The sequence below is a fragment of the Sus scrofa genome, chromosome 13, assembly GCF_000003025.6.
Source record: "Sus scrofa isolate TJ Tabasco breed Duroc chromosome 13, Sscrofa11.1, whole genome shotgun sequence".
In the NCBI taxonomy this organism is placed as follows: domain Eukaryota; kingdom Metazoa; phylum Chordata; class Mammalia; order Artiodactyla; family Suidae; genus Sus; species Sus scrofa.
In genome coordinates this window covers 121329532-121348259 of record NC_010455.5, presented here as the reverse complement: position 1 = coordinate 121348259, position 18728 = coordinate 121329532, and the positions used below count along the sequence as shown (strand labels likewise).

At 39.8% G+C, this 18728-nt stretch overlaps 1 protein-coding gene across 6 annotated transcripts in view; it reads left to right on the top strand.

Annotated features, from left to right (window-relative positions):
- The window catches only part of MCF2L2 (MCF.2 cell line derived transforming sequence-like 2), a 247448-nt gene that overhangs the window by 30112 nt on the left and 198608 nt on the right, over positions 1 to 18728 (top strand). For all 6 annotated transcript variants that reach the window (XM_021069898.1, XM_021069896.1, XM_021069892.1 and 3 more), the window contains exon 2: positions 10609 to 10692. In XM_021069898.1, the coding sequence (XP_020925557.1) occupies positions 10609 to 10692 (84 nt within the window). The remainder of the gene's footprint in view (positions 1 to 10608; positions 10693 to 18728) is intronic.

Genomic DNA, 18728 nt, shown 5'->3' with positions numbered 1-18728 from the left:
TATTAAAAAGAGATAACCAAATATTTTGAAAAAAATCAAGCTATAAGTATTAATTCATTTTAAAAGCATCTGTGTCTGTACATACATATATATGTACTGACTATTTTACACCATTAAGATAGATAACTAATGTGGGGTAAAGCAATGATAAGGAGTTTACTTAGTTTTTTTAATTACAATGTTTAAAAATTAAAATTATAATAAAAAAGTAGCCAACATCCATTGCTTTAGTAAAATGAAAATAAGAATCCAGACCAGGTTCCTAAAGAAAAATGTTAAGTCTGAAGAAAAGTGTTAAAATCTGAAATGCTAAGACTTCATTTTAGACACATGAGCTGATAGCAAGCTAGTGATTTAAGAGTAGAAAAAAGAAAACCACTTCCCTTCAGTGACTGGGTGAGAAGGAAAAGCATTTCTAAGTGTTTCTAAGTATGCCTTATGTGTATGTGGAAGCCGGTAATACAGATGCTGTAAGAACTGAAGCACCTACTTGTTTCTAAGTCTGCTTCTTTTGTTGATGGACTTACTGATATATTCCCCACTGCCCACTATCTTTGTTCTGTGTCTGTGAGCATTTGTATTTTATCTCAGTTTATTTTGTGCATCTGTTAGCAAGATGCATCCTCAGGTAATTGTCTATTTGCTTCATGCTCTTTGGGCTCACACAAGGTTTCCTAGCAACACCATGTTATCATGTAGGGAGGAAAATCTCTAATTTCCTTCTTGTCCCAAGGGAAGGACCACTTTTATTGTATACTACATCCTTATTTATATTTTGGTCTAATTCCAGTCTTCCTTCTACTCCTGGGTCCTTCCAAGTTCATAACAAGTTCTATCAACTTACTTCATAGTGAAAGAGAAAGACGTCACATGGTATCAATGGGGACTTTAGAGCAGAATTTCAAAGCAGATCATCAACTGGTAGCAATAACGTGGGGGGTGTTGTGGCTCAGAGGACTAAATGATAAACTTAATTGGCTTCCTTTGAGTCTATTATAAACAAATTGCTTTCATATATTAATTAGATCTAATGGAAAGTATTGTCAATGAAAAAAATTAACAATCTAAGAAAGAAATGGAAAATTTTATTCAAGCCAACCTGAGGATTATAAACCAGAAGACAGTCTCTCACAGAGCTGTGAGAACTGTTCTGAAGAGATGAGGGGTGGGGAGAGGCTAGTGTGTATGTGGTTTTAATGAAGGGGTATGTGGAATCAAGCACTCATCATGGTAGAAGGTTGCTGGTATTCTCAAGAAACAGATATATTTTTATTTTTATTTTTTTGCTTTTTAGGGCTGTACCTGCAGCATATGGACGTTCTCAGGTTAGGAGTCGAATTGGAGGTGCAGCTGCTGGCCTGTGCCACAGCCACAGCAACACGGGATCTGAGCCACGTCTATGGACCTACACCACAGCTCACAGCAACATTGGATCCTTAACCCAGGTCAGGGATTTGATGAGGTCAGGGATTTGATCTTCATCTTCATGGATACAGGTGGGTTCATAACCCACTGAGCCACAGTGGGAACTCAAAGAGATGGATATCTTAAAACTACATGGTTTTAGTGCTTTTTGAAGTATGGAAAGATACAAGAAACTGAGTTCATAAAATTTTCTCCTAAGGGAGTTCCCATTGTGGTGCAGTGGAAACGAATCCGACTAGTATCCTTGAAGTCGCGGGTTTGATCCCTGGCCTCACTTAGTGGGTCAGGGATCCAGGCATTGCCGTGAGCTGTGGTATAGGTCACAGACATGGCTTAGATCCCATGTTGCTGTGGCTGTGACATAGGCCAGCAGCTGTAGCTCTGATTTTACCCCTAACCTGGGAACTTCCAAATGCCACAGGTGCAACCCTAAAAGAGAAAAAACAATTTTCTTTTTCTCCTAAAAATATCTGAGTGCCAGTTCTGTCATTTCCCCCAGAGCACAAAGTGCCTCATCCTGATCTTTGCCCTGAATCCCTTTTAGAGTCGGTACACTGAGTCAGTAACAACAATGGCTAATTACGTGATTCTTGTAGAACTGGATGGTGGACAATCTTCTTTATTTGATAGTCCTCTCCCTTTTGATCTTAATTTCTGCCAACATTTGGGAGGCATATCATGATCAGCTTGTCTGCTGGCACTAGGAATGCTCATTTCTAGGCCAAGTGAGGATGTTGTTGATAGGCCATTCAGTGTGCTATTACTGGACGAGACTCTTTTAACAACAGCCAAAAGCCTTTGGCTGGCCTGTTTTACCAGTCTGTTACTGGAAATTGGCCCCTCATGTTACTTCTCATATCTAGAGTTACGCTATTACAATAATTGCCCTTGGAGTTCCGTCATGGTGCAGTGGTTAACAAATCTGACTGGGAACCATGAGGTTGCAGGTTCGATCCCTGGCCTTGCTCAGTGAGTTAAGGATCTGGTGCTGCCATGAGCTGTGGTGTAGGTCACAGACATGGCTCAGATCCCACATTGCTGCGGCTCTGGTGTAGGCCGGTGGCTATAGCTCCAGTTTGACCCCTAGCCTGGAAACGTCCATATGGAGCGGGTGTGGCCCTAGAAAAGGCAAAAAGACAAAAAAAAAAAAAAAAAAACCACCAAAAAAACAAACCAAAAAACCCAATAATTGCCCTTACACAGCTATGTATTTGATCAATCATTTCAAGTTGCCTAGTCATCATTAATTTTATTGGCAGTTCAGTCACACATTTGATGATTCAGGAAACAGTAATCTTCTTGAATGGCAGAATACAAGTGATGTATCTAGTAACATTAATAAGGTCATAAGGAAGTATTTAAGCTGAGGACTTCCATTAGGTGTAGCCCATTATCTTCCCAGATGGCTTGACCAGTTTGTTTTACACCAATCGCTATCTTTAAGGGAGATGATGTGTTGACGTTATATGTAAAGTTCACCAAAGATGTCTGTATGTACAAGGCAAGTAGTGGGTCATCGTGACCCCTTATAGGATTGAGAAAGGAATGTTTTCTTCTAAGGAGTTATATGGCTAATGCCATAGAGGAAAAATTGGTCTTTATGGTTGAGCAAGGGTTTCTGTCATTGGGATGCTCTAGTTAATGCATAATGCACACGAAAGGAGAAGAGGAGGCCAAAGGGCAGAGAAAATTTTTATGTCTAAATTTCTCTTGTCTTGCCTTAAAAAATGAGTTTTTATTTTATCAGCATGTTGTTGCACAGTGCCCAGTAGGTAGTAAGTGCTCAATAAATGGTAATATTAACCCTTACAACAGCCCTCTAAGAGGAGATTATTAAATTATTATCCATTCCCGTTTTACAGAAAGAGAACCTGAAGATGGAGGGCCTGGTTTGTGGCAGAGATGGGATGCAAGTCCAGCTCTTCTCACTCTGCTTTCAGAGTACCTGAATGAATGAATACATTGAGAGAGGAAGGAAGGAATGTTTAGCCAGACCCTCCAGGGCTTTTTCTTAAACAAAAATAAAATTGTTAATCCATCATATTGCTAAAATGTCTAAAATCCTATTTTTTTTAACTTTATTATTATTTTTTTGGCTGTGCCTGCTGTATACAAAAATTCCCAGGCCAGGGATCAGACCCGAGCCATAGCAATAACTCGAGCCACAGCAGTGACAATGTGAGCCCTTAACCACTAGGCTACCAGGGAACTCCATAAAATCCTACTGTTTTGATTCTTTTGGGTGAAGATATTTTTTTTTTCCCCTAAGATCTTAAGAGAGAAATGAAACTGTAGAAGCTTTTGGAAGAATGCTGTGTTGTCAGTCATATCAAGTCTTCTCATCTCATCAATATTAGACTGTATTATATTGTTTTGCCCAAGACACTGCTTCCAGTGAATAGACTTCACTGAATTCCAGGCTGGGAGTGGTCTGAGAACGGGGAAGGGATAGGTATTAGAAGGCCCACACTAATCAGTGGAGTAGGGCTCAGAGTGCCAGAAGAAGTAAACAGGTGTTCCAGGCAGGGCTGGCTTGTTTCCCAGGGTGCTGATCCTAAAAACAGCCCAGAAGGGAATGTTAGGCCAAAATGTTTAGACCATCTAGGACTCAGTTTCAAAAATACTTTGAATACATATAGACGATTATTTTATGGAATGACAAAAGAAGCACTAGTGAACAACTCAAAAACCTTTTTTTTTTTTTCCTGAACAGCATTTTCATAAGCAACAGGAAAAGAACAAGAATAGTCTAAAGGCTTGGAATTCAACATGTGCTTTCTTCTCTGTTGAATTAGCGGTATCAAGGAAATTTGTTAGAAATGCGGAATTTCTGAGCCTACCTCAGGCCTACTAAATCCAAATCTGCATTTTAAAGCAGGTGATTTATTATATCATTATATAATTTGAGAAGCATTGCTCTGGGGCAGTTTTGATTAAAATGCAGGTGGTAGCACTTTGAAATCTAGTGCTAAAATTTGAGAGCTTTAACAGAGGGAGGGATTAGGGATTCCACAGATTTTCTTCATTTTCTCCAGGGCTTTGATTGCTTTATATTTAGTAGACCCCAGGCAACAGCTGGTTTGCCTATCCTGGAGTTATGAAGGGCCACAGGAGAATGTCATTGCTAGCTATTTATTGTCAAGGAAAGTCTTTGCATAGAAACTTACACCTTGGTGCCGTGCTTGTGATCATGCAAGTACACAGTGTGAAATGTCAGCAGAAATTAAGAAGCTTAATCATTTTATTTTTGTAACAAAAAATTAAAAAGAAGAAAAAGGATTTGGATCAGGGTTCAAAACCAGAAATTTTTGTGCCTAGTAATATCTCACTACTTCTCAAAGCAGTTTTCAATGGGCATTTGCAGAGACCGAGGCAAAAGTACAAATAGAAGCCCAAATGCCACAGTTACAAGGTACCCTTCTATTTTTATACTTGACAAACATACCCCCATAAGAACAAGATTTAAAATATGTATAAAGGGAAGTGCCCTCATGGCTCAGCAGATTAAGGACTCAGTGTTGTCACGGCTGTGGCTTGGGTTGCTGCCATGGCGAGGGTTTGATCCTTGGCTCTAGAATTTCCACATGCCACAGGCATGGCCAAAAAAAATGTGAAACCATAAAGGAGTGGTTTTTATATGAACAAAATCAGAAAATAACAGAGATGAATAAATTGGGTTATAACATCTCCAAGAGTTGTGTTGATGGGCAGTGAAATTTGGATGCATAATAAAGATATCCACAGTCCATAAGGCCTTAATTTCACATCATATCAGCAAAAGCAGTATGTTGTTATAGTTGAGATTTTCACCTAATCTGAGCTCCACTGAGAACAGTGATCTAAAATAAATGTGATCTAAGTAAAATGTAATTGTGTTCCAGGAGTTCAAACTTTGAATATATTTGTATCATTAATTGGAAGGAAGAAAAGTGAGAATGTTGGTGCTCCATAGTACTAGACATTGTATTTCATTATGTAAGAATCTACAGCATTCGTGCCATGTGAGAGGGAGAATTCAAGAATTAATTTGTCTTTTCTCTTACCTAAGCGCTTCCGCTGCTCAAATCCTCACCGCTCAAATCCTCCCAGCACTCCGAAGCAGTGTCTGTCCCTGATGTCAACAGTGGCACAGCTCACAAACCGTCATAGCATTTGGATGCCGTTCGCCTTTTCTTTTGAGGATATAGACCAAGAGATGTGGAGAAGTCTTTTCTGGGGCCCCCATGGTGTTAAGAGAGTAGCTGTTTAGAGCACAGTGCGCCCAGCCGGTGCTGAGCTCTGGGTCACAAGGACCATGTGGTCTTTAACACATATCTTTATGGGAGGGAGGGTACAGGCCTAGGGCAAGGCTGACAAGGAAACTTCCTGGGGTGATGGAACTGTTCCATATCTTGATCTGTTTTGTGGTTCCATTAGTGTATGTGTTTGTCAAAATTCATCAACCTGTACACTTAAGATCTGTGCATTGTACTGCATATAAATTATACTTCAATAAAGTCCTATTAGCATAAAAAAATAACAGCTACCAGAGCATACTTTCCTCTGTGCAAACTAAAGGGGTTAATTAAATATGATTCTATCACTCTAGCACAGCTTTTTCTTTTTTTCCTTTCTCATGCCCACACCTATGTGCATAAACATACCACATACTTTCATCTGTTTGAATCTGGCTGCAATATCCCCATACATAAGATTTTTATGTTCTTGAAACTTAAATATTTTTCTGTGGACATTGTATTCATCATTTTATCATGATTGTTTCCTTTTTTTACTCCTATAAATAATACTCCAGTCTGTATTTTTATGTATAAAGTTTTTATTTTATTATTTTCTCAGGAAACCTTTCCAGATATAGGTTGAATGGATAAAAGATTATGAAGATTTTGACGACTGTATACTGAAACTCTGTATTATTTGGTTAAGATGTTGGGCTTTGGAGTTTAGAATGAACTGAGTTCAAATTCTGGTTCTACTTAACCCTGGTCCAGCTATTGCAGATTTAATTCCATATCACTCTTAGCATTGCTTTGATGATTAAATAAGATGATGTATAAAAGTGTTTGTTATGTCATCTACACAGTAATCACTGGGCAGATATTGTGAAACTGCTTTCTAAAAGGACACTACCAGCTTTACTCTCCAAGGTTATGTAGAAGTACTAGTTTTCCAACATAACCCCAACATCTTGTGTTATTTTAGGGATGAAATGAGAAATTTTATTGCTGTTTTAATTGTATTATTTGACTACTGGGAAGTTGAACATTTTTCAGTGTTCTTGGTTTTTAAAATCTTCTAAATTTCTCCTTTAAAAAATTCTTCCATCTGCTTTTCAGGTGCCTCTTATTCATTATTAATTTACAGATAAGGCTTAGTATTGAAGTCTTCTGGTTCAAGTTAAGTATTCTGTAGCACAGCACCCAGTAAAAGAAGGACAATAGATTTGTGTTTTTTCTGACCTGGTCCGTAAAAAGATGTGAAACACAGTGTGACCCCATGGGGTGGCTTTTCATACCAGCCCAACAACTGATTTCTCGGAGCCTCTGGTCCAAAGATGTTTTCTTAGAAGTAGAGGCTGGTCTAGTTGTGGGCATGGGAGAAGGGGATGGACTAGAGGAGGTCTCTTTTAGTGCTAGGGCATATTCCTTTACTGTCATTATCTAGCTAATTAAAGTGTCTTGTTGGGGCCAGATCACAGCTGGTGCTCTCATTATTGTCATGAACAGAGGCTTGTTCCATAGTGGCTAAGAGTGGAGATCCTGGTCCTATTCCTAGTTCAGCTAATGGCCTACCCTTCCATCCTTTCTGCCCACAGGTTCTCTGGGAAAAGTAGTAATGGAGCAGTTTGTTTCTTTGTTTGGTTATTTATTTATTTATTTATTATTTTGGTTCCTTTTTTCCTCAGAACATACTTTAGTCTTTTAAATCCCAATATGACTGGAATTTCAGAACAGCAAGAGCAGAAGCTGCAGGTTTCACTTCCCTTCATTTCTTACCAGTTGCAATACCTAGACAGCATCAGCTGTTATCAGCCTGTTTCCTGCCCTCTGCCCCAAGGAGGAAGATGCCGTCAGTAGGAAGGGTCCTGCCCCAGAGCCTGCATTGTTTTGAGACAGGGGTGGGGGTTAGGGAGTGGAAACACAGGGGCTTTACTCGCTGTCTCTGCTGAATTCCCATGGGAGGTGCTGGGCTATTACTGCATCATCTAGGAGGCCTTTGTGGTGTTTGATACTTCCTGCATTTTTGGAACTATAGGTCCAGGATAACATATAATCATGTCTGTATACTTATCAGAGATAGTAAAGGGACAAGTTTTCCCCAGATCTATCTGTAACTTTGCCCAGGATAGAAATTGTGTTGAAATTCAGTAACCACTTCCCTTTGTCTTATGTGAGTCACAAAGAGATGAATTTCTCTCTAGTCCATACACATCAGAAATAGCAAGCAGCAAGCCAGAAACTTATGTATAGAACCAAGGGGCCTCGCAGGGTGCAGCAGGCACCATCACCTTGGTGGGTTATCACTGGCCATGGCCAACTGTTCCTGGAGAAGGAAAAGCCACACGTGTGGATGCTAAGGCTCAGAGTGTTCTTGCCCTGGTCACAAGGCAAGAAATTGGTAGAGATGGCCCTTGCCATGCAGGGCTGTGTGATTTGAGGAACCCTTCTTCCCACTGCAGAGGGAGGTGAGACTAAAGAGCTCCTGTACTCCCTTCCCTGTGCTGTCTCTACACAAGTGGGTAGTAGAGACTTTCAGCAGCAGGACTGGTCCTTTTGTCTCTTCTGGTACAGAGCATGAGTGGGGCTGAACTGAGCATGGAGCATGGGTGTCGGGCATCACTGAAAGCTGGGTGTGTCTGAGGTCATCTCCACGCACTGGGTCAGCACTGAGTCTGAGAAACCCTCATGCTCTGTTATTGCTGACCAGATTGGGTCATAAGGCCCCTTCCCTGAGAAGTCTTCATGGATAACCATGTCCCTCCCTGGCTGGAGGCCAGGCTCTCTCAGCAAAACCTGAACCAAAGGCAAACTGGTCCATTTCTATTATTGGAAAAACAAATCATAAATTTTAATCCTGTTCCTCTGGTAACCACAGAAGGCAGGTGAGAATGTCTCCATTGGGAGGCTGGGCAATCCTCCACAGATTCCTATGATGTAGTCACCCACTCGGGGTAGAAGAAGCCAGTGCTCCTTAGGGCCAGGCGTCCAGAAACTTCATCATGTTTGCCCTTTTAGAGTCAGGAGATCCTGGGCTGACCCAAGCTCCACACTTAAACTGTTGGGTGACCAAAGGCAAAGACAAACTCTATTTCTTCATTTAAAAAATGAGATGGGATGAGGGGATGGTTGGCTTAACTCATTTCTCTTGTCCCTTTCAGATCTTACCTCTTTAATTTAAAATGTTTAACTTTAGAGCATACCTCACATACTGAAGTGCAATAACAATATATTACATCTTATGATCTTGGTTTTTCTCTGGGGTCATTCTCTCTTAAATAGACTCCCTCAGGTATGGAAAAATAATAATGCATCTTTCTTAGATCACTGGGAGAATATATTCTGAAAAACTCTTCAGGTGCATAACTCCTGTTTCTGCTTAAATTCTCTGTTTTCCATTTGTAATTTACATTTTATTATGGAAAATTTGGAACATATGCAAAAGAATTTTGTATAATGAACTCTCATGAGCCCATCAACCAGCTTTAGCAATTATCCTCATTTTGTTAGTCTAGTTTTCCCTTCCCCCACTCCACATATGTTTTTGGCAGAGGGAAGTGCTGCAGTATTTTAAGCAGGTCTCAGACTTCATTATAATTTACTATTAAATACTTTACTTTGTGTATCTAACAAAGAAGGCTCTTTTTGTAAGATGTAACTATAGTGTCTTTATTTCACACAGGCAGATTGCAGGGGGCAACACCTGTAACAGCGAAAGCAAAGTTTTTTTTTTGTTTGTTTTGTTTTTTTTAGTGAATTCATAGCAGAAAGGGTATTGGGTTTACCCCCCTTTTCTCCAGAAAAAAAGCATAGAATTCATTGAGAACAGTTATGGGGTTTAAGTGGCACATGCCCAACACTTTGCAAGACATGCCAAAAACAAACATAGGAAAGGACTTTCCAGAATGATGGATATAACCAGCTTTTACTGAGCACCTACTGTGTACATCTACATTTATATTATCTCTTTTCACCTTCACACCAAAGCTGAGAAGTATAAACTATGGCTCTGGAAGGAGCTTCCTGAATATAACCTTCCAATTGGTCACCATTGGGATATCATAACATAGGAGATACCTGGTTAGCATCAGCGTACAAGGCTGTTTGTACACACCTTAATCTAGCCTGCTGTAGAAACAATAAACAGTTCATTTTTTGAAATTCCCTCTTAGGTAGACCATGAAAATGCCTCCCTCCTCCCAGCCCAGGTTAAGCGATACCACTCATCCTTCCCCTCTCTCTAAACCCTTTTCCTCAAATGGATAAAATGTAAATCTTAAGTGACTCTTTGGGGTTAGAAGACATTTGAAGGCTTGTGCTCGAAAGATTTGAATTTTTGCCTTGGAAACCTATAATCCTTTACTCAGTAAAGAGCATCTTTATTTAGCAAAATGGAGTGTGCCTTCTAAAAGATGCTTGGCAGTGGGAAGAGGCTCCTTGAAGTATTCTAGAAGGGGAACAAAGGCATGGAGGTGACTAAGGAGAGAGGCAAAAAGGAAGGAAGGGAAGGAGGGGAAAAAAAATCAAAAGAACCTTCATAAACCCCAGATTGGTTTTATGACCCAGTCTGAGAAGAAGTCTGGTAACTTAGATGGTGTTTAACATGTCCTTCTGCAGACGCAAAGGAGTGGGCAGATACCTAAGCACCTGCCTTGGTAATGAGACCATCCCAGCAGATCTACTGTGAAGCTACTGAACTTAAACTTCAGGGTCTCTTTCTTGCATTGATTCCTCACAAAACTTTGGGAGAGGCACTAGAAATGTGTTCCTGTGTTCATGCGTAAGAGTCAAACCACACAGAACCCAGATCCATCCTTCCCTATTAGGAATTGAATTCTCAAGAGAATAATGTGTCCATAACCATATCTTGATAAGTCCGAGATTTCTCTAGTAGTGGAACTTCCCTTTCTTCCTTTAAATTCTTTATTATTTGCAAGTATTTAACCTCATGTTTATTTCATTTCTGCAGATGAAATTATGCAGCAGGAAATCAGGCCCTTGGTGGCAGTGGATATAATTGAACAACTTCACCGACAATTTGCCATTCTTTCAGGTAAGGGGAAAATTCATTTGCATTTCTGGATTTTGTTGGAGGGTCTTGCTGGGAGGGCCCAACCTCTTGAACTTAACATTATACTCAAGTCTCAGTCATCTCTTAAGCCTCACCCAGGACTAAATGAACTGAGGGCTCTCCAGCTGGAGGAGGGTGGGATCTCTTAGATGTTATTCCTTTCGCTGTTGGGTGCAATTTGCTCTATCTGAAGGGAGTACATTTCTTTGAGGTTGTAAAGAACAGAGCTGAAAAGATTTTGAAGAAGAAAAAAGAAATAACTACTGACATCAGCTGCCACCCTGATGTTCTTCTAATATTCTTGTTGGATGTTCTCCCAAGATCCAACTTTAAGAAATTCTTGGTTTTAAAGGCTCATGAATGTTGCTGAGGTTATTTATTCTCTGAGGGGCTTGTGTTTTTGTTTGTTTGTTTGTTTGTTTTCTTTCTTGGCTGCCTTATGGCATATGGAGTTCCTAGGACAGGCATCAGATCTGAGTCACATTTGTGACCTGCACCGCAGCTACAGCAATGCCAGATCCTTTAACCCGTTGTGCCAGGCTGGGAATCAAGCCTGCGTCCTGGCACTATAGAGATGCCACTGATCCTGTTGTGCCACAGTGGGAACTCTGAGATTTGTCTTTTATTCTTAGCTCTTATATATCAAATTTTATTTTATCTTTTATTTTATTTTTCTAATAATTCAATGAATTTTATTATATTTGTAGTTTTATAACTGTCATCAAAACCTAATTTTAGAACATTTCCATCTCAAACCCCCAGTCCACCCCTTCCTACCCCCAACCTGTCCCCTTTGTGACCATAAAATTTTAAAAATTTGTGAGTCTGTTTCTGTTCTGCAAATAGTTCATTTGAATCCTTTTTTAAGAATCCACATATAAGTGATATCATATGATGTTTGTCTCTCACTGTCTGACCAACTTCACTTAGTATGATAATTCCTAGGTCCATCCATGTTGCTGCAAATGCCATTATTTCATTCTTTTTATGGCTGAGTAATATTCCATTGTATATGTGTACCACATCTTCTTTATCCATTTCTCTGTCTATGGCTATTTAGGTTGCTTCCATATCTTGGCTATTGTATATAGTGCCGCAAGAGGAACTGAATATTGGGTTGGATGTATCTTTTCAAGTCATAGTTTTCTCCAGATAGAGCCCAGGAGTGGGATTGCTGGATCAAATGGTAATTTTATTTTTAAATTTCTGAGGATCCTCCAAACTGTTTTACATAATGGTTGCACCAATTTACATTCCCACCAACAGTGTAAGAGGGTTCCCTTTTCCACACACCCTTTCCAGCATTTATTGTTTGTAGAATTTTTGGACATTCTGGCTGGTATAAAGTGGTACCTCATAGTAGTTTTGACTTGGATTTCTATAATTAATGATAGTGAGCATCTTTTCATGTGCTTTTTGGCCATCTACATGTCTTCTTTGGAGAAATGTCTGTTTAGATCTTCTGTCCTTTTTTTAATGGGGTGGTTTGTTTTTTTGATATTGAGGTGCAGGAGGTGTTTATAAATTTTGGAGATTAATCCCTTGTCAGTTGCTTCATTTGCAAATATTTTCTCCCATTCTGTGAGTTGTCTTTTCATTTTGTTTAGGGTTTCCTTTGCTGTGCAAAACCTCTTAAGTTTAATTAGGTCCCATTTGTTTTTGTTTTTATTATTATTTCTCTTGGAGGTGGATCTGAGAGGATATTGCTATGATTTATGTCAGAGAGTGTTCGGCCTATTTTCCTCTAAGGGTTATATAGTATCTGGTCTTACATTTAGGTCTTTAATCCGTTTTGAGTTTATTTTTTTGTATGGTGTTAGTGTTCTAATTTCATTCTTTTAAATATAGCTGTCCAGTTTTCCCAGCGCCACTTATTGAAGGGACTGTAATTTCTCCTTGTAAATTCTCAAGTCCTTTGTTATAGATTAGTTGACCATAGGTGCTTGGGTTTAATTCTGGGCTTTCTATCTTGTTCCATTGATCTGTATTTCTGTTTTTTGTGCAGTTACCATACTGTTTTGATGACGAACTTTGTAGTATGATCTGAAGTCAGGGAGCCTAATTTGTCCATCTCCATTTTTCTTTCTCAGGATTGTTTTGGCTATTTGGGGTCTTTTGTGTTTCCATAAAAATTTCAAAATATTTTGTTCTAGTTCTGTGAAAAATATCATTGGTAATGTGATAGGGTTTGCATTGAATCTGTAGATTGCCCTGGGTAGTATAGTCATTTTGACAATATTGATTCTTCCAATCTAAGAGCATGGTATATCTTTCCATCTATTTGTATCATCTTTGATTTCATTTATCAACATCTTTTTTTTTTTTTTCTCCATTTCAGTGCTGCAATCACGATGGAAGTTCCCAGGCTAGGGGTCAGATCAGAGTACAGCTGCTGCCCTACACCATAGCCACAGCAACACCAGATCCAAGCTGCATCTGTGACCTACACCACAGCTCATGGCAATGCTGGATCCCTGACCCACTGGGCGAGGCCAGGGATTGAACCTGTATCCTCATGGATACGTTGTATTCCTTTCTGCCATGTCACAACAGAAACTCCTCATCAGCATCTTAATAGTTTTCAGAGTACAGGTCTTTTGTCTCTTTAGGTAGGTTTATTCCTAGATATTTTATTCTTTTTGATGAGATGGTAAATGTGATTATTTCCCTGATTTCTCTTTCTGATCTTTCATTGTTAGTATATAGAAATGCAATCAATTTCTGTGTATTAATTTTTTATCCTGAAACTACCAAATTCATTGATGAGCTCTAACAGTTTTATGGTAGTGTCTTTAGGATTTTCTAGGTATAGTATAATGTCATCTGCAAACAGTGAAAATTTTACTTCTTCCTTTCAAATTTGGATTCCTTTTATTTCTTTTTCTTCTCTGCCATGGCTAGGACTTGCAAAACTGTTGAATAGAAGTGGCAAGAGCAGACATCCTTGTCTTCTTCCTGATCTTAGTGGAAATTCTTTCAGTTTTTCACCATTGAGAATGATGTTAGCTGTTTGTTGTGGGTTTGTCATATATGGCTTTTATTATATTGAGATAGGTTCCCTCAATGCCCACGCTCTTGAGGATTTTTTTTTTTTTTTTTTTTTTTTTTTTTTTTTTGTCTTTTTTTTTGTCTTTTTTGTTGTTGTTGTTGTTGCTATTTCTTGGGCCGCTCCCGCGGCATATGGAGGTTCCCAGGCTAGGGGTTGAATCGGAGCTGTAGCCACTGGCCTACACCAGAGCCACAGCAACGCGGGATCCGAGCCGCGTCTGCAGCCTACACCACAGCTCACGGCAACGCCGGATCGTTAACCCACTGAGCAAGGGCAGGGACCGAACCCGCAACCTCATGGTTCCTAGTCGGATTCGTTAACCACTGCGCGACGACGGGAACTCCGGATTTTTTTTTTTTTTTAAATCAGAAATGGGTTGTGGATTTTGTCAAAAGCTTTTTCTGAACTTTTTTTTTTTTTTTTTTTTTTTTTTTTTTTTGCTTTTTAGGGCCACACCTGTGGCATATGGAAGTTCCCAGCCTAGGGGTCAAATCAGAGCTACTGCTTCTGGTCTATGCCACAGCCACAGCAACATGGGATCCAAGCTGCATTGCAGCCTACACCACAGCTCACAGCAGTGCTGGATCCTTAACCCACTGAGCAAGGCCAGGGGTTAGACCTGCATCTTCATGAATAGTAGTTGGGTTTGTAACCTGCTGAGCCACAATGGGAACTCTTTTTTCCTCATCTATTGAGAGGACCATATGGTTTTTATTCTTCAGTTTGTTAATGTGTCATATCACACTGATTTGTGGATATTGAAAAATCCTTGCATCCCTGGGATAAATCTCACTTAATCATGGTGTATGACCCTTTTATTTTTATTTTTGTCTTTTTGCCTTTTCTAGGGCTGCTTCCCACAGCATATGGAGGTTCCCAGGCTAGGGGTCTAATCGGAGCTGTAGACACCGGCCTACGTCAGAGCCACAGCAATGCAGGATCCAAGCCGCGTCTGCAACCTGCACCACAGCTCACGGCAACACTGGATCCTTAACCCACTGAGCAAGGCCAGGGATTGAACCCGCAGCCTCATGGTTCCTAGTTGGATTTGTTAACCACTGCGCTACGATGGGAGCTCCCTGTATGACCCTTTTAATGTATTGCTGGATTCTGTTTGCTAGTCCTTTGATGAGGATTTTCGCATCTATGTTCATCACCGATAATGGGCTATAACTTTCTGTTTTTTGTGCCATCTTCGTCTAATTTTGGTATCAGGGTGAGAGTGGCCTCATAGAATGAGTTTGGGAGTGTTCCTTCTGAAATTTTTTGGAATAGTTTCAGAAGGATAGGTGTTAATTCTTCTATAAATTTTTCATAGGATTTGCTTGTGAAGCCATCTGGTCCTGGACTTTTGTTCTTTGTAAGTTTTTAAATCACAGCTTTGACTTCAATACTTGTGATTGGTCTATTCATTTTTCCTATTTCTTCCTGGTTTAGTCTAGGAAGATAGTACCTTTTTAAGAATTTATCCATTTCTTCTAGGTTGTCCACTTTTTTGGCCTATAGTTACTTGTAGTAGTCTTTTAGGATGCTTTGTATTTCTGTGATGTCCATTGTAACATCTCCTTTTATATTCCTTTCTTTCTTTTCTTTTTTTTTTTTTGGGTCTTTTTAGGGCCACACCCATGGCATATAGAGGTTCCCAGGCTAGGGGTCTTATCAGAGCTATAGCCACAGCAGTGCAGGATGTGAGCTGTGTCTGTGACCTACACCACATCTCAAGGCAATGCCACGTCCTTAACCCACTGAGCAAAGCCAGGGATTGAACCTGCATCCTCATAGTTGCTAGTCAGATTTGTCAACCACTGAGCCATGATAGGAACTCCAGTCATGACGGGAACTCCTCCTTTTCGTTTCTAATTTTTTTTATTTGAGCCCTTTCCTTTTTTTTCTTAATGAGTCTGACTTAGGGTTTATCAATTTTGTTAATCTTTTCAAAGAATCAGCTTTTAGCTTCTTTGATCTTTTCTATCATTTTCTTTACCTCTGTTTCATTTATTTGAGTTCTGATCTTTATGTTTTCTTTCCTTCTACTTTGGGTTTTGTTTGTTCTTTCTCTAGTTGCTTTAGGTATAAGGTTACACTCTTTATTTGATTTTCCTGTTTCCTCTAAGTAAGCTTGTATTGCTATAAACTTCCCTCTTATAACTGCTTTTGCTGCATCCCATAGGTTTTGGATTGTGTCTGTTGTCATTTGTTTCTAGGTATTTTTTTTTAAATTTTCTCTTTGATTTCTTCAGTGATCCATTGGTTGTTTAGTAGCATGTTGTTTAGTCTCCATGTGTTGGTGTTTTTTGCAGTTTTTTTCCTTTTTGTTGATTTCCAGTCATATAACATTGTGATTGGAAAAGATGCTTGATATGATTTCAGTTGTCTTAAATTTACTGAGGCTTGATTTGTGGTCCAGAATGTTATCTATCCTGGAGAATGTTCTGTGTGCACTTGAGAAGAATGTGTATTCTGCTGCTTTTGGATGAAATGTTCTATAAGTCCATCTGGTCTAATACGTCATTTAAGGCTTGTACTTTCTTAGTGATTGTCTGTTTGGATGATATGTCCATTGCTATGAGTGGGGTGTTAAAGTTGCCCACTATTATTGTGCTATTGCTGATTTCTCCTTTTCAGGCTGTTAGCGGTTGGCTTATGGATTGAGATGCTCCTGTGTTGGGTTCATATGTATTTACAATTGTTTTATCTTTTTTGTGGATTGAGCCTTTAATCATTATGTAATGTCCTTCTTTGTCTTTTGTAACATTCTTTATTTTAAGGTCTATTGTGTCTGATGTGAGTATTGCTACTCTAGCTTTCTTTTGATTTCTGTTTGCATGGGCTTTTTTCTTCCATCCTCTCACTTTCAGTTTGTATGGGTCTTGTTTTTGTATCCATTCAGCCAGCCTAAATCTTTTGGTTGGAGCACTTAGTCCATTTACCTTTAAGATATTTATTGGTATGTATGTTCTTATTGCCATTGTGTTAATTGTTTTGAATTTGTTCTTGTTGGTCTTTTTTCATCCCTTCTTCTCTTGTGGTTTAATCACTATTTTTAGTGTTGTGTTTGGATTGCTTTTTCCTTTCTTTTCTTTACTTTTTTAAAGGGCTGCACCATTGGCATATGGAAGTTCCTGGGTTAGAAGTCAAATCAGCTGTAGCTGCCAGCCTATGCCACAGCCACAGCAATGCCAGGTCTGAGCTGAGTCTGAGATGTACACCACAGCTCATGGCAACACCGAATCCTTAATCCACTGAGTGAGGCCAAGGAATGAACCCACTTCCTCATGGATGCTAATTAGGTTCATTACCACTGAGCCACAATGAAACTCCAGGACTGCTTTTTTTTTTTTTTTTTTTGTCTGCTATTTCTTTGGACCGTTCCCGCGGCATATGGAGGTTCCCGGGCTAGGGGTTGAATTGGAGCTGCAGCCGCCGGCCTACGCCAGAGCCACAGCAACGCGGGATCCGAGCCGCGTCTGCAACCTACACCACAGCTCACGGCAATGCCGGATTGTTAACCCACTGAGCAAGGGCAGGGACCAAACCCGCAACCTCATGGTTCCTAGTCAGATTCATTACCCACTGCACCATGACGGGAACTCCCCAGGACTGCTTTTTCTTATTTGTGTTATATCCTGGGTAAGAGCATCTTAATCAATGCGAAACATTCTGGGGAATTCTCTGGTCTTTCCTCCATGATGGTCACTGCTCAGATAGACACTGAAAGTTCCATAAGTATAGGGTTCTCATTTTTAAAATTTATGCCTGTATTGCTAATGCTTAGAACAAGGCTGGAACATAATATCTGCTCAGGTTGAAATTGTGCAAGTCCTCTTGGTCTGTCCTGTGAGGCCAGTGGACTCCCTGCATCCCCAGTCGAGGCACTACCATCCTAACCCTGATGGGAGTGCCTGGCTGGCCTCCTGCAGGTGCAGTGTCATAGTTTCTCACAGTGAGCCTAGGGTAGTATGCAACAAAAGGCAGGATGTGAACTGTCCTCTGAGTTTCTGGTAACTGCTGCCATGGTACTGTGTCACAGCAGGCCCAAGGCCAATGTGCATCAAGGTCTGGAATGGGTTTGGGGGTGGGTGGGGTGGATTCCTACAGTCTCACATCAAAACTTTAATGCCTCAGGACATGATTCTGGCTTATAAAATTACACAATGACTCATCTGGTGAAGGAATCCTGTAACTGATTAATTCATGCTTTTAAATATCCAAAGTTAATCTCTTTTGAGTAATATTGAGGCATTTCTTTCTATTCTTGTTTCTTTGGGGCAGGATAACGAGAATCATAAATGGTGCCAGACAGCCCTAGATATGGATTTAGATTATGCTATTGCATCACATTGGGTAATTTACTTGTCTAAGCTTCACATTCCTCATTTGTGTATTGAATGAGATCATCATAATTTTGAGGATTAAAGACATAATGTATGAAAAATGCCAACTATTAGTCCTTTTTTCCTGATATATTTTAATCCCATAAAGTTGTTTATTTTAGGGTTATATAACCAAAAATAGCTTTCAGTATGATAGAGTTTTTATGAGGGATGAAAACCAGACAGTGTATGTGGTGTGTAATTAAGTCATGAATAGAGATGATTGTCACTCTTTCATGTAGAACATAGAACTGAAAACTTGTACTGGCCCGAGAGGATACCTCTGCTTCAGGAAAAGCACTCTGATAGTGGTAAAGCTTCCTTTCTGAGTTTCTTTTTTCAGCTTGTTGCCTCAAGTTTGCCCTTCTTGTGAGAAAAAGGCATGGATTAGCTATGACAGCATTTGCAACACGACAAGTAAGTAAGAATAGCCAGAGCCATAGGGTTCTCTGAGTCAGCACTTGTTTGGAATGAGCAGGCCTGCTTTTCATCTTTAACTGCTCCCTCTTAGTGGGCAGAGGCAGCAAATGTCAGCAGTGGGGCCTTTGTGGGTGCCTGACTAGTTGTGATTGTGAAATAGAAATCTCTGCAATTAG